At 38.9% G+C, this 12,954-nt stretch overlaps 1 protein-coding gene across 3 annotated transcripts in view; it reads right to left on the reverse strand.

Annotated features, from left to right (window-relative positions):
* The window catches only part of CREB5 (cAMP responsive element binding protein 5), a 415,731-nt gene that overhangs the window by 311,561 nt on the left and 91,216 nt on the right, over positions 1-12,954 (reverse strand). For all 3 annotated transcript variants that reach the window (XM_005549906.4, XM_065542173.2, XM_074035306.1), the window contains exon 4: positions 7,011-7,132. In XM_005549906.4, coding sequence (XP_005549963.1) covers positions 7,011-7,132 — 122 coding nt within the window. The remainder of the gene's footprint in view (positions 1-7,010; positions 7,133-12,954) is intronic.

Here is a 12,954-nt window from a genome sequence, read left to right on the forward strand (position 1 = left end):
TATGCTTTATGAATATGTAAGTCCTTTGATTATTACCATCCCCAATCACAACTGAACAGGAAATACTGGTGCAAGAAAACACGATTTTACTGTGCAATATTTCCAACACAAATAGTCTTTCCCAAAATTAATGTCCAGCTTCCTCTAGCAATCATCATTATAGAAATAAAAATAGGGTCCAAGCATTCTCCAGTCCCTCCTACTCCTCCTACTCTGTAGCTTGAAGGGAGACTTCAGTACCTCTGATGATAACACCACAGGCGTGACGTGAATGCGCAACCTTTCTAATTCAGACTCCAGCCTCTGAAAACCTTGGGCCAGTTCTCAAGAAGACATCAGACAGAGACTTCTATCTTGCCAGAACAAATGTCCTGTCATAGCAAATATAAATAAAGCCTGTGATAAATAATTTAAATAATTAATACTGAACTCAGAGAACAATGAAATCTGCCACAGGCTAGGAGACATTCGTCTGAAATTACTGTCACAACCACCTCCCCCCTTCACTTTGCCTGATAACACTGGTTGAAGACAGAGCCACCAGCTGCCAAATAATCAAGCACTCAAAATTGAATCCCCAGTCGCAAGAGATAAAATACTTTTTTTTTTTTTTTACTGTGAAAATTAGCTTGTAAGGATTCATCAATTAAGATCCAAATAACCTGAATATGCAAACTCACCAAGGGAGATCATGAACAAATATCTGTCACCATCTCAGTCAGTATTCCTCTAAGAAGCTGTCAGCTTCCTGAGCTTCCCTTATCATCCACATCAAACACTTAATATTAAGTGTTCACTCTTTGCAAGACAAATAGACTATGTATATTGCAGCTTTCAGGATACCCTGTCTTTTCACCAAAAAACCCCCAAACAAACCAAAAATGAACTCCTATGAGTTGAAAAGAACCCCACTCCATTTTAAAGTTGAAGCAGAACCCGAGATCACATTCATTCACATATGTGGAAGTAAATACCAACTCTTAATAATCTCTGCTAAGATTGTACTCATTATTCCTAAATCCTAGTGACCTAAAACACATGAAATAGCTTCCAGTTTATCCACTGGTTTAGTCATTCCCCTGAGTGGGATGCAAAGATCAAGCCAAATTCCCTTCCAGCGTCAAATTCCGCCTAAGATGAGGGCATAATTTTAACCTACAAGGAGAAAGTTGAACGTGATTTACATTTGTAGTGCACCGAAATGGGAGGACAAAAAGAATCCTTCTAACATAAGCCTTAGGGTTTTCAGTCATTGCGGTGGTGGAAGAAAGAGGCTGTCATCTCCAATATCATTGTCAATGGGTGTTTCCTTTCAGTCATGCTGATAAAAAAAAAAATGGAAAGATCAAAAGCAGCCTCATCTGCTAGGATTAAGCAAACATGGGGACATTTTCAAAACCTGGATAAAACCAAGTTTAGGTTTCAGAATATTCTTTTTCTCCACACTTCGATGGGGAGGGAAGGATTGTTTTACACAAATATCAGAGAAGCAACATGTTAGCATAACCGGAAATGTGAATGTGCAGCTGTTGCAAGTTTGTTCAACTTGGCATCTTTTATTTTCCATCCAGCACCACTCATACCTTCCCCACGGAGCAGCGATGCTGGCTAGCGGCTGATAGGCACAAGACAGTGTAAGAAGGCAAAGTGCCTCTCTCTCCGCACCTTCTTGCCCAAGTAATGGGTGGCATCGGGTAACATGATTTCCAGATACAGAATTTAATCAGATTAAACAGCCCGCTTTGCGGAGCTGAGGCTGACCCCACCATGCCCTGTTCTGTGACTCCTGTTGAGCTGGGATCCAAGATCTTAAGATTGTAGCTTGTCCCTTGTTCCATGTATTAAACAGTCAATACTCTCTGGGGATGGACTTCACTTTTAATCATTTTCTTAGGAATTCTAGAGCATGGAAATGTCCTAATTTCCTATTGCTGCATCAGCATAATGAGTCCGATTTAGGTCCTATGGGAGAATAACAACACTTAGCACTTATACACCACACTTTTCATCTTCAGGGTCTCTAACCACGTTAGGCTGTAATGTTATATTTCTCTTAGCAAGACAAAGGAGTTCATTTCTAGTCCCTTCAATTACCCTTCCTTCCTTACACACACACAAACACACACACACCCCCACTATTATTATATGATGAAGCTATTTCCCACCTCCTAGATGTGCATTATGCAATTTCTTTTTTTTTTTTTTAGTCATTAAACATAAAAGGAAAATTCACCTACGTCTTTTTTTCTTTTTCTGTTACTTGACTTCATTCTTCATACCTCATGGTCTCCTGCGTCATCTCTGGCCACTGAGGGGAGTGCAATCCTCTGTGTCAGAGAATTCTGGAAGACTCTGCCCAGCTCATGCTCAGACTTCTCTACTTCATCTCTATTCACTTCTGGCTCAGATGACTCCACCCAATCTCAAATATATAAACACTGTTTCTACATTAGTGACTCCCAAATCTGCATCTCCAGGCTGGTCTTCCCCCTTGAATTCCAGACCTATATATCCATCTGCTGATCCAGCATCTCCACTTAGCAAATCTAAAAAGAAACCCCCAATGTTCCCCTTAAACCCACTCCTCTCATAGGAAATCCCATCCTTCCAGTTGCTCAGGCCAAACACCTGGGTTCATCCTTAGTCTTGCCGCTTCTATTACTTCCCAGTCTAACCCGTCAGCAAATCCTGTTGGCTCTCTCTTCAAAATGTATCCAGAATTTTCCCACTGCCTCTATCTCCACCTTGAGTCAACCTGCTATCATCTCTAATCTAAATTCTTTCAATACCTTCTCAACTGGTCTCTCTCTCTCAGCCACTGCCTTTTGATAGTTTGCTTTCAACTCAGCGGCCAAAGTGATCTTTCTAAGACGTAAGTCAAATCCTCTCACTCTTCTGCTCAAAACTGTCCTGGCTGGGCATGGTGGCTCATGCCGGTAATCCCAGCATTTTGGGAGGCTGAGGCGGGCAGATCACTTGACTCCAGGAGTTTGAGACTGGCCTGGGCAACATGGTGAAACCCCATCATTACAAAAAAATGAGCCGGGCATGGTGGTGGGTACCTGTCGTCCCAGCTACTTGGGAGGCTGAGGTGGGAGGATCACCTGAGCCCAAAAGGTCGAGGCTGCAGTGAGCCAAGATTGCACCACCACACTCCAGCCTGGGCAACAGAGTGAGAACCTGTCTCAAAAAAACAAAAAATTGTCCTATAGTTTCACTCAGTTAAAGCCAAAGCCCCTTAAATGGTATACAAGGCCCCCCAGGATCTGCCCTCCCAGACCAGCTTTCTAGCCTTATTACACCCTCTTTGGGTCTCTTTGTAATTCCTCCAACATGCAGAGCATCCTCCAGCCCCAGGCTTTTGCACTTACGTGCTTTCAGCTTGGAACATTCTCCCCAGTATGTACCTGGTTCAGGCCTCCTCCCACTTTGGGTCTCTGCTTACACATCTACTAACCAGTGATGCCTGCCTGACCACCCCCAGCAAGCCCTGTGCCCCTTCCCTGCTACATGTTTCTGCATCACACTTATCACCATCTGACATGTTATACATTTTTTTTTCACATATTTATTGTTTCTCTTGCCCCCTAGAGGTAAGCTACATGAAGGCAGGTATTTTTGTTTGTTTTTTATCATCTTTATTCAGTGGTATATTCAACAATGCCTTGGACAGTGCCTGCTATGTGGTGGGCACTTGAAAATATTTCTTGAATGAAAAATGATAAACAAAAGTTTCTTACATGTTTCAGGATATGAGCTAGTCTGAGTTCTAAGCCACTGGCAAGTTGAGATTTATGATACCTGATAGTGAATTACAACATGCCTTTCTAAGGGGAAACAATCCTCTTACTAAAGATTTATGAGGTTATAAGCTTCTATTAATATGGAAATTGAGGCTATTATGGAACGTATTGTCTACTATATATAGTATTAATACAGATAATGAGGCCTTTCTCCAGTGGACATAACCTGCTTACAGCCTGCATTGATTCTATATACACATTGGGACGCTTCTGGAAAAGGATGCTGGGATTAGAGACAGAGTCTGTGAAACAGACTTTTCTCCAATGGACAGCCACATGGGCCAAGTAAGGATCAATTCTCTATTTGCTCTTTAACAGAATTTTCTAGACCAACTGCAGCTAGAAGTTTTAAAGGTGGTGTGCAGAACCAGCCCAATCTTTCCAATATTTTTGTATAAGACACATAGAAAGTTCTAGCAAGAACCTTCTTTAGCCAAATTCTCCAGATAAATTAATCCATCTTCCACTTTACTAAAACCTAACGAGGGAACCAATGCAAGTCTAGAGACTCAAAGGAAAAGAAATCGGAAGAGAGCTAGAGATGTAGAATTAAAACAAAAATAATAATTGTCTGAATGTAGACCAAAAGGAAAAAGAAGAGAATACTAAAAATTGATAAGATAGTCACTGAATAAGAACCTGTGTTTTTTCTTTTTAAGCAGGGAAAGAAGAGCTGGGGTGGCAGGATGCCAAGGATGTCGACAGCTGGAAAAACCTGGTCAAAGGGGTAGGTAAAAGAATATTGTCAGGTAGGGGAGCATTACTCCTACTCCTCATTTCCCTGACCAGTGACTTCCAAAGAAATGCCAGAGCCAAAGCCACCAACGCAGCCCTCTTTGCTGCCAAAGGAGTCATTGTGGTTTAGACCTCAAGAGAATGCCCTCTCGTGTAACCATGGCCACCTGAGGCTATATTTGGCTTGGTTTGAATGGGGCAAAGGAAGAAGAAGCTTCAACAGCCTGAATATTGTCCAGCCTCCCATGCGTGCAAGTGAGGCTGGGGCATGAGATGGTGGTGTCCTGAGATGCTGGCCCCAGACCATGGGGAGGCTGGCTGTTCCCCACCGACACACCTATCATGAAAGCATCACACAGCTATGAGCAACACTTAAAAGAGAGAAAATAACATGTTTCTACAGCTGCAATAGTTCCTTTTCTTACTTTGGTTGCTTAATTACTTTAATTTTTAAAATTTAATTATCTATATTCTTTTTCAACCCACAAGAAATTTAAAGCAACTCATAAAACATGTACAGCATGACAATGTTTTTAAATTAAAAATCAGAACCAGAGAAAATATAAACTAGAACTGAAAGTCTGGTCTAGGGAGGAAGTAAAATATGCTCATCACAACGTTTGAAAAAGTTCTCAAAGTTTAGCAGTAAACTTGGCTTTGTGTTAACCTAGCAGTCAAAGCGAAAAGAGAAACAGAACCAGTTACACGATTCTCATGTCCATGAGGAGAAAAATATTTCAGTTCCTCCGGGGAAGCAAACCATTTCCTGGAATTCAGATCTGCAAGAATTTCCTCATATAGGGCTTCATATAAGAAATCATGAATAATGCAATGGAGACTATCTAAAACCACACCCCGACAATGGGCTTCATGAAACTGTTCTAGGAAAAATGCCTTTAGTAAAATCAAGGGCATACACTTGAGGTAAAACCATTCTATCAGAAATGAAGACAATATGGACAAAATGCACATCTTTCTTATAGTTCAGTTTAAGAAGCCAGCTTTGAATATCTAGAGGAATGAATGAACTTAATTCCTTAGTCTTCTACATACATGTCTATCAAAAAAACTAAATTTGTTACTCAACCAAAGGAAGTTGACTAGATGATGAGAATTTCTTCCTCTCTTGCATACTATTTTTATGGTTTAAAAAATATATATATAATATATGTATATTTCTATTACAACAAAATATAGAATTCAAGTCTTTTATTTTTATTAATTTTTTAAAGTGCTCAGAACTTTATTATTTGACTGGCAAATAATAGTTGCTGTATAAGTGCTTGTTTGAAAAAGAAAAAAGGCACTTCGTATCCTTTGAGAGGGGAGTGGAGGAGACAGTCAAGCATACATGACAAATGAATTATAAATAAATAAAACAAGTTGACTGAGATTTTATACCCCTCTTGTAAGCATCACCTACTTTCATGGTTTTTCCTGAAGCTGTACAGGCTAAATACAAGCCCTTGACTATTATGACATGAGAATGTGACAGGAAAAATCTGGTGGAGGGGGGATTATTATAATTTCACATAGACAAGGACTAAAAGGATTTTGAAACACTTAGAGAAATATCAGAACCTTTTAAAATTTCTTTTCCGGATGGAACAGCTGGACTTCAGAATTCATTACTACCTAACTGGTCTTTCCTTTCAATCACCTTTCACATTCTGAATTTCTGTTCACAGACTGTATCTAATTTGTTTCTTAATACAATGTGGGCATTGAATAGTGCTGTATAATAACAATGAACAAAATACCAAAAAGCATCCTCATCACATTGACTTGTGACCACCATCTCCTTTCATGAATCTTGTAAAGTGATTTTAAATTTCAGCACATTCCTATAAAAACCGAATATATTCTGAAGGGTTTCATAAAGTGATTTTCCTACATTTTTAAGAACAAATGATTCACAGTTGTACTTAACCTATTTGTTTCAGCAACAACAGATGTTCAATACTAGGACAAGGTAATATGACCAGGAAATAATTATGAATTTGGTGCAGAATGACTGGAAAGATTATAGAAAACAGACAGTTACAACATGGGCCAAAGTCTGATGAAATCCTCTCTTCTGCCATGAAGATTACTCGCCTGTTCTCTCACCCATTGACTCTATTCTTCTGCACTCACTGCTCACATAAGGTTTGCTATTAAATACTTAGCAAAGTAAAACAACTGGTGGGGAAAAGAAAAAATCTGTAAGTTTGACTTTGGTTCAAGATTCTGAATTTTTTTTTCTGCTAGAATTTCGTATTTCAGATACCTATTTTTCACATGATTTATCTAGCTTTGAATTCTGCCATAATCAAGGAATAATCATTTTTTTAAAAATGTTAGACAAATACTCACAAATGGCTAAAATACTTCAAGGCCACATCAACACAATCTGCAGTGCAGAGACACCTAGTTTCCTCGTGGAAGTTTCTAGCAGGACACCTCTCAAGGCGTCCATCCAGGCAAACCTACCCGCTTGCTGCTCTCCTCCTCCTGGGCCTTCCTGAACTCATGCTCCAGGGAGCAGTCGAGCTCGCTGAAGAGGCCCACCTCTTCGCAGTTCTTCAGGAATCTCGTTGGGGTTGGAGTTTGATCTGAAAACAGAGTCAGAAAGCTAATAAATGGGTCTTTTTTCTCAAAAGCCAGTAGCAAGCATGAGCTAGATTCACTAATCCCCTCCCCTTGCCTTAATTAAAATGTCCACTAGCCATCCACAGTCTCTTGACCCTTTAAGTAACATGACGATATGCAAGAAAATAGCACCGTAAATTCCGAAGCAGGAATACAGTAGACAGAGGGCTGCAGTCTGCGAGGGCTTGCCGAACTCCCTCCAGACAGCTTCAGGAGATCTCACTCTCCGCTTGCCTGAAGTCTGTACCATTTGAATACACAGTGAAACATGTGGAATGACCCTCTTTATTTATTTTAAACTTGAAAAAGAAAATGATTTTTGCTAAAATAAGGCCAAAAAAATCTGACCCAATGGTAAGCCTGACTTCAGGGGGCTGGAAAGAAAAAGGATTTTGCAAATTCTTAGAGTAAACAAAAAGAAACAAACAAGCATGTTAATTCCTTTTTCTTAATGGAGAAAGTAAACTTAACAATTCTATCTCTCTTCCTGAAAATCATAGAGGGATGATAAAAGGTTCCAAGTCAAACACATTCAGCTTTCATCCTTTAAAAATGTCATTATTAATTTTATTTTCCTTTGCTATAGCCAAAAAAAAAGAATGTTCTTTAAATGCTCTTTAAAAGGAAAAGAATTTCTTTCACATTTTTGACTCTACAGAGCTTTCTACTTATAAAACTGAAGAATCTGAAGCCATTATTTGTAGCTTAATATATATGCAGCATTTGCAGTTAATAAAATATTTTCATACAATTCTTGAGAATCTAGATCTCACAAGATTCTATTAAATAGAAGGTAAGTAGAGTAGAATTGCGCTTTCTTCATCATTGAGTACAATCATCTTCCTTGGTGAAGATGTACTTGAGTTGAGACAAATAAAATTGTGTAAATTGTCTTTTCTCAGAAACAGGAGATATTAGAACCAGAAAAGGACCATGGAAGAAAGCCTAGCCATGCTAAATTTTTACCAATCAGAAAAACAGAGGCCCAGAGTAATTAACGGTCTTGCTCAAGGTCTCCCAGGTAGATGGTGGAGACACCAGGATTATAATCAAGACCTCAATCCTATTTGCACTGTGTACATGTATTATTCCCACCTAAGCCTGTAGTAGACTCTACTAGATTGATTATGGCATTTTCCCAGCTTGATCTAACGCTCTCAAAATCTCTGCATAGTTCTCTAAGCCATTAACCAGTCAACTGAAGAGGTGCCCTCAAGTTGAAACAAATTTGCCATTCCTGCATTCTCTTTATATATTCCTATATTATAAGAAACTAGAATTATATTTACTTTTCTAAATCATACAGAGAATAGTTAAGCCCAGTAAATCAGTAAATGTCTGATTCAAAGAATATCTTAATACCCGTGAAGCAGAAAATGGTGTAATATCCCCCATCGAATCAACCCTTTAGAGGCAATGTCTCTTGATTTCCTATGGGCAAGGACCTTTCAGCACCCAAATGGCTTACTTGGATTCCATGCAGCAAAATCTCCATCTGCATTTTTTCCCATTATTGACCTGATCTCCAAGATACTGAGCTCCTTGCATTTCACAGAGAGCATACCACAGCTGTTCATAAATTCGGCATTACAGATAAGGGATGTGTGAAAGAGTGGGTTTTGATGAAAATTGTTTTATTAGCAACTAATTTATTTATTAAGATGCACAAATATACACCTAGGTCCCTAATATATACATATAACTATTGTGTATTTATAGAAGAAAAACTTTTTATGCAGGATTTTGCAATTTACAAACATTTTCACCCATATTGTCTACAATCTAGATCTTGCATGATTCTATGAGGCAGCAAGTGTTGATACTATTTTATAAATGAAGAAACAAGCTTCCTTGTACAAGGTCACACAATTTGCAACCATCTTATCACTACTAAGTCCTCTCTTACCTTCAGACACAATCCCTTCTTTATCTAAATGTGCTTTGCCCTCCCTGATCCAAAGGGCTCTGTTGTGTATGCAGAAGACAATTTTGACAACCCAGAAATCTAGATTTGAGAATACTGTAATATGGGGGAATTTACCTATATTCTCTGGACTTCATATTCCTCATCTTTCAAAAAAATTTCTAAAGTTATATGATCCTATAAATCCTAAAATCACCATCATAATGGGTTAGCTTTAAAAGTCACTGTTCATAGGCCAAAGAAATATGTGACTATTTAAAGGATAGTGAAATGGGAACAAAAGTAACAGCTGGAAGTGTGATACTAATAGGTCAGAGGCAAGGGCTTGCTATACAGATAAAGAAGTTTTCTGAATAGAAGGTATATAGACAAGGTCTGAGAGTGAAAATAAAAGGGTGTGTGTGTTTGCATGTGTATGCACGTGTGTGTGTGCATGTGTGCATGTGTCTGCGTGTGTGTGTGTGTGCACATGTGCATAAGCACATATTCTTCCATTTATTGGGTGCTTACATCATGCTAGGCATGATGCTAAGTGCTTTGCACACAGCATCTAATTAGTGTTTACACCAACCATATTATGTAAAAATTATTTTTCCTCTTTTACATATGAAGAAAATGAGACCTGCCTCAGGCCTGATAATGTGACTGATGGGGTAATTCCTAATTCATAAGGCCACGTTTGTAGCACTCTGCTGGATCGATCCACAAGTAGTCTCAGCAAGGCAAGTATCCCATACCTACCAATTTACAGAGGCAGTGAGTCCATGCAAAGGCACTCCTTTCTTTCAGCAAACCAACTCAGCAAGGGAACCAAACACCAAAATATGACAAATGTTGCAAAGGAGGTTTTTTAAAACTCCTTTTGGTGCCAATCTTTCTTGTCAAAGAAATCCCCAAGGATATGTGAGACAGTGAGAGAAGTGGGTAAGAGTTCCTTCTCGCATTTGCCCTGGTGCTTGGGTCTCCTGGGAACCTGGTGTGCTATTTGCAGACTCTCTGGAGAGGGTAACACACAGGTGTTTATGCAGTACCACTTCAGATTTACAAAAGCAATAACACACACAAAAAAACTTTCAACCCTCAAACTCAAAAGTTACTTGTTTTTAGTTTGGTTTGAGATTGGGGTTATTCCCTTCTCTCATTCAGATGGTCCCCACTGTAGTTGAAGCACTAAAAGAACAGTGAGTGGAAGGTGGAAGGCCTGAAAAAATCGTCTTGGCTTTGAGTTCTTATTGAAACCAGTTCCTGTAAACCCCCCAAGGGCCTCCTATCCCTACTCAATGAGTATACGTTTGATATTATCCACCAACAGAGTATCCGCCATTATTATTTAGGATCTAGAAATCACTGGTGCTGGAGCCGACTGGTGCCTGTTCTTGGCTCTAAAGAAGGTGTGATTTGCAAGAATTTTAATTTTTGGCCATGGATATTGCCCACCATCTTCAGGTCTAATTTCAGCAGAAATGGTTATTTGACAAGGCATTCGTGTGTTGATAGATTTAGCTGCCCCCTTTTTTTAACATCTGCACATTTTCTGGCTTACTTGGAACTGGTACCATGTGAGATCAAAGATAACAAGAGACCTTGTATTAATTCTTATAAATGTTAAAACAAAAGTTAAGCCCCATTTTCTGGTTCTTGTTGTAACTGGAAAGAATAGCTCACTCACAAAAAGAAAATGAATTAAAAATTTGGGACAGTGTGCCTTATCTATTCCAAATGTGGATATCAACTTTGCTTTTCTCTAACTATATCCTACAGCAAAGAAAATCACATTTGGTAACAGCCCTGGGACCTTTTTCTGGTCCTTCTGCTCTGGGGGTGGGAGGGAAGCAGTTGTCTTTGCTGTCTGTGGCTCCCTCCGTGGCTGAAAAGACTGCTGATGCTGGACTGTGTCAATCCCATGCCTGTGCCATCCTCCCGCAGCCTCCTTTGTTCATGTGTGTAGGTGTATACTGGTATCTGGGAGTAATATTTTTAAGAGCAGACAGAAAACATCGCTCAACTTTGCTTGGGGCTTGGGCTCTCACATGCCAGCTTGAATTCAATTTCATGGACCATCTCATGACCTCATCTCGGAGTTCAGGAGCCTGAGAGAGGCTGCTAGGATGACTGTTCTCTTTACCTCTCTGTGAATCATGGCCCTCAACTTCTAAATCTCCAGCAAAGAAGCATAAAGGGATAAAAGGAAGATTAAAAACTGGCAAACTCCATTCCCACTGATCATGGGAAGTCTAATATTTCCATTATCTTATGTGATGTTTTCTCAGGTGTTTTAATTGCAAAACTGTTCCTGTAAGATAGGAGTCAGCAGGATTGCAATGCAGTTCTATTGGTGAGTGATATGAATTATTCCAAAATATTTCAAAAGAACCAAAAGTTGTTAGGATTATCAATTACCAATCAAATTATATGACACAATTTCCACATCATGGAATCACTGCCTCTGTAAATTGGTAGGTACAGGATACTTGCCTTGCTGAGACTACTTGTGCATTGATCCAGCAGAGTGCTACAAACTTGGCCTTATGAATTAGGAATGACCTGATCAGTCACATTATCAGCTGGGCAGACAAGCATACGGCTAAATGCATATGCGACTCTCAGTGCTTCCTATCAGTTCATAGTCTGCCTAGCACCAGCAGCTTCAGCCCACCAAGTGCAATTATTCCAACATAAAACTAAATGACAAGGAAAATGCTAAATTCTGAAATCCGATTCTTCTCTTAAAAAGCATTTAGTCTGCTCTACATTTAATAATAGATTGCTACCTTACTCCCTTTCCAAGCTGCATTTGAATTATGTGTTTTTCTGTTTCATTTTTCTCAATGGTTAAAAAAGTCAAAGTGACAAATCACCAATTTAAAAAAGAAAAGAAATGAAAATGCAGGGTCCCCATCATATACCAGAAAAGAATATTAACTTCCTAAGCAAAATGTTCTTTCCTATTGGTCTGATATTCTCAACTATGGTATTACTAAAGGACTGTGAAAATAATGTTACATCATATGGTATGAAACTGATAGTGGCTAGTAATACTGTAAAAGGCCTCATTAGTTACAATAAAGGTTATTTTGAATTAGCGGCCATGTAATTACAGGATATTCTTTAAAGGCGATGCATTTTTATTATTTGCATGACTCAGATTCAACCAAACAAAAATGTGGGCTAATGGAATTCCTCAAGAGGGCCATTCAAATCAATGGAGAAAAATATTGGAATTAGTATATCTATTTTAGTAAGAGTTAGAGTTATCTAAAAAGGTATTTTTCTTAGGTACTTTTGATATTATTTTATTGGTTACATTTATCTCATAAATATTTCAGCAAATGGTTTCTTTAAAATACTCCAACTTAGTCCCTATCTAAATTTTAATAGAGTCCTAATTTAGGATAATTTACATTAAATGAATTTTAATATACATAATCCTTTGTAAGAGCAATAATCAATAACAACTCACAGAATTCCATGGAACTTTAGACTTCTTTGCAATAAATGTGCCTTTTATTGAGTGTGAATATATAATAGGAGTCTCTCAGTAACACTGATGTTACTATTTCCCTGCATCTGTCCTGAAAGGCAGTGCTACAATGGGACAAACCAAGGCAAACCTGGTTTTTAAGCAATGGATGTGGAATGCTTAAAAACCATCCTGGCCAGGGTGATCCAGGTCAGTCGGGAGATGGAACACCCTCTCACACTCTTGACTCATATGCTGGCATCCATTCATTGCCAAGATAGATAACTGTTGGACTAGATGCTCTTGCAAGTGCCTGTGAGACCATTAGACAATGCTCTGACAAAGGTGTCTCTTACAACACATGCTTAACTAGCTCCAAAATACACCATTTTAGATTTAAA

This window comes from Macaca fascicularis, chromosome 3, assembly GCF_037993035.2.
Source record: "Macaca fascicularis isolate 582-1 chromosome 3, T2T-MFA8v1.1".
NCBI lineage: Eukaryota > Metazoa > Chordata > Mammalia > Primates > Cercopithecidae > Macaca > Macaca fascicularis.